Below are 1,741 nucleotides of genomic sequence, written 5' to 3' on the forward strand. Positions count from 1 at the left end.
ATTTGGACTATGAGATGGACACTTGCTTCTTGCACTTTATGTTGCACTTTACTTTTATATTTCATTTGGTTTAATTAAAATATAGTTTAATAAAATATTCTTAAGTAAAATAGTTTTTGTTTTTTTTTGGTGGGAAATTAATCGTTTAGATTAATCGATAAATTAGTCGATAGATTAATCGAAATAAAAATAGTCGTTAGTGGCAGCCCTAGTTACCACTAAACGTTGTTTTCAGCTTCAGGGCAGCGTGACCGAGTACGAGTTCTGTCAGGAGGACTACCGTTTGCTGCAGGTGGAGTTCTGGTCCAAGTTTTACGCCTGCTGCCTGCAGTACCAGGATGTGCTGTCCACACCACTCGCCCTGCACATCAGCCCTGCCACAGCCATGGTCTGCGTCCTCAAGAAGGTACCAGATCCCAGCCGCACAGCTGGAAGACTTCATTTAGATGAAGTCCAAAAAGTGCTTCTGTGTATGTAAAAGTCAAATGAAATCAAAATGATCCGTTTACTTCATTGTACACATTTTGGTTCTTATTTGTGTTAATGATTTATTGATACATAACTCTGTTTGTTTGTTTGTCTCACCAGCCTAAAACTTTTCTAATCCATAATTTGATTTGACCCATGTGATTTAATGAACCATTTATTTATTTGAAGCAGTATTCTGTATTTGAAGATGGATCATTTCATGAGCATTGCCACAAAACTTTAGTGCTGCAAAACATCAAATACTTCTGTCTGTAATTATAATACATTAATATTACTTTTTTGGTGTTAGGAACTGTTCCATTGACCTCTATACTTCCTAAAAAGCCCATTAAGCTTCGAACACATTGAACCTTAGCTAAGTAAACACTGCCACCAGCAGTACATTCAGTAGTCTGTGCACACTGGGAATCACATTTTCTCAATGGACCCTTTTCACAAGACTGTGATGACGCATTTAACGGTCATCAGCATCGTAAATCCTCGAAAGTTTTTCATATTTGTATTTAAAAAATTTTTTATCTACATTTATAACACTATTCTTTGTATTATATCACCTTTGCATCAAATTACAAAAAAACAGTTAACGCTAATGCGAGGGTGTTGTGGTTGCCGCAAGCCCGCCGTCCGCTCCTTCGTCGAATCCGCCGGCGGGTGGCGCCGTTCTCAAGACTGCCGGCCTCCGCTCACTCTAGCCGCCGGCCTGAAAGCGAAACTACTTTGTTTGGTCTTCCAAAAGAGGACACGACTAGAAATCAGTGGTTAAGTTGTATTTACAACACTGTTCCAGAACAGTTCAACCCAAATATTCAGATGTGTGCAGCACATTTTATGGAAGACTGTTTCCTGATCCTGGTAGAGTAGACTACAATGCCGGCTGTTCTGACTCACAGAATGTAAGTACGTTTTTTATATATAAAGAATTTGCCACTGACGATTAAAACGAGAGTTTTTTGGGCAGTGTAGAGTAGCGCTTGTTGTTTTAGCCTAGCTTTATTATGTTTTTCTCCACTCGCAGAAGCGCTTCAGGTGCGTGATGTGACCATGTGAATCCTCCTGTTCTGTTGTTTGCTGCTTTTTTCCCATGTAAAATTAATCCCCGGGAAACAAATGTTAGTATTTTTAACGGGTCACAGACACTTATCCTTTCTAATTTAATTAAATTCTAATTTAAAATAATCTTGTCAGTTAACGGTTAATAATCGGTTAACGAGCGTCGGTTGTCGGTTAGGAAAAATAACCGAAATGAACATCC

The 1,741-nt window shown here is 38.7% G+C and overlaps 1 protein-coding gene across 1 annotated transcript in view; it reads left to right on the forward strand.

The window, feature by feature from the left end:
* Positions 1 to 1,741, forward strand: part of LOC107740249 (nuclear pore complex protein Nup160-like) — a gene marked incomplete at its 3' end in the record, with an annotated part of 49,736 nt that overhangs the window by 16,120 nt on the left and 31,875 nt on the right. Inside the window, exon 13 of the mRNA XM_016552609.1 lies at positions 236 to 406. Coding sequence (XP_016408095.1) covers positions 236 to 406 — 171 coding nt within the window. The remainder of the gene's footprint in view (positions 1 to 235; positions 407 to 1,741) is intronic.

The sequence above is a fragment of the Sinocyclocheilus rhinocerous genome, unplaced genomic scaffold (assembly GCF_001515625.1).
Source record: "Sinocyclocheilus rhinocerous isolate Xijiao unplaced genomic scaffold, SAMN03320098_v1.1 scaffold1366, whole genome shotgun sequence".
Lineage (NCBI taxonomy): Eukaryota > Metazoa > Chordata > Actinopteri > Cypriniformes > Cyprinidae > Sinocyclocheilus > Sinocyclocheilus rhinocerous.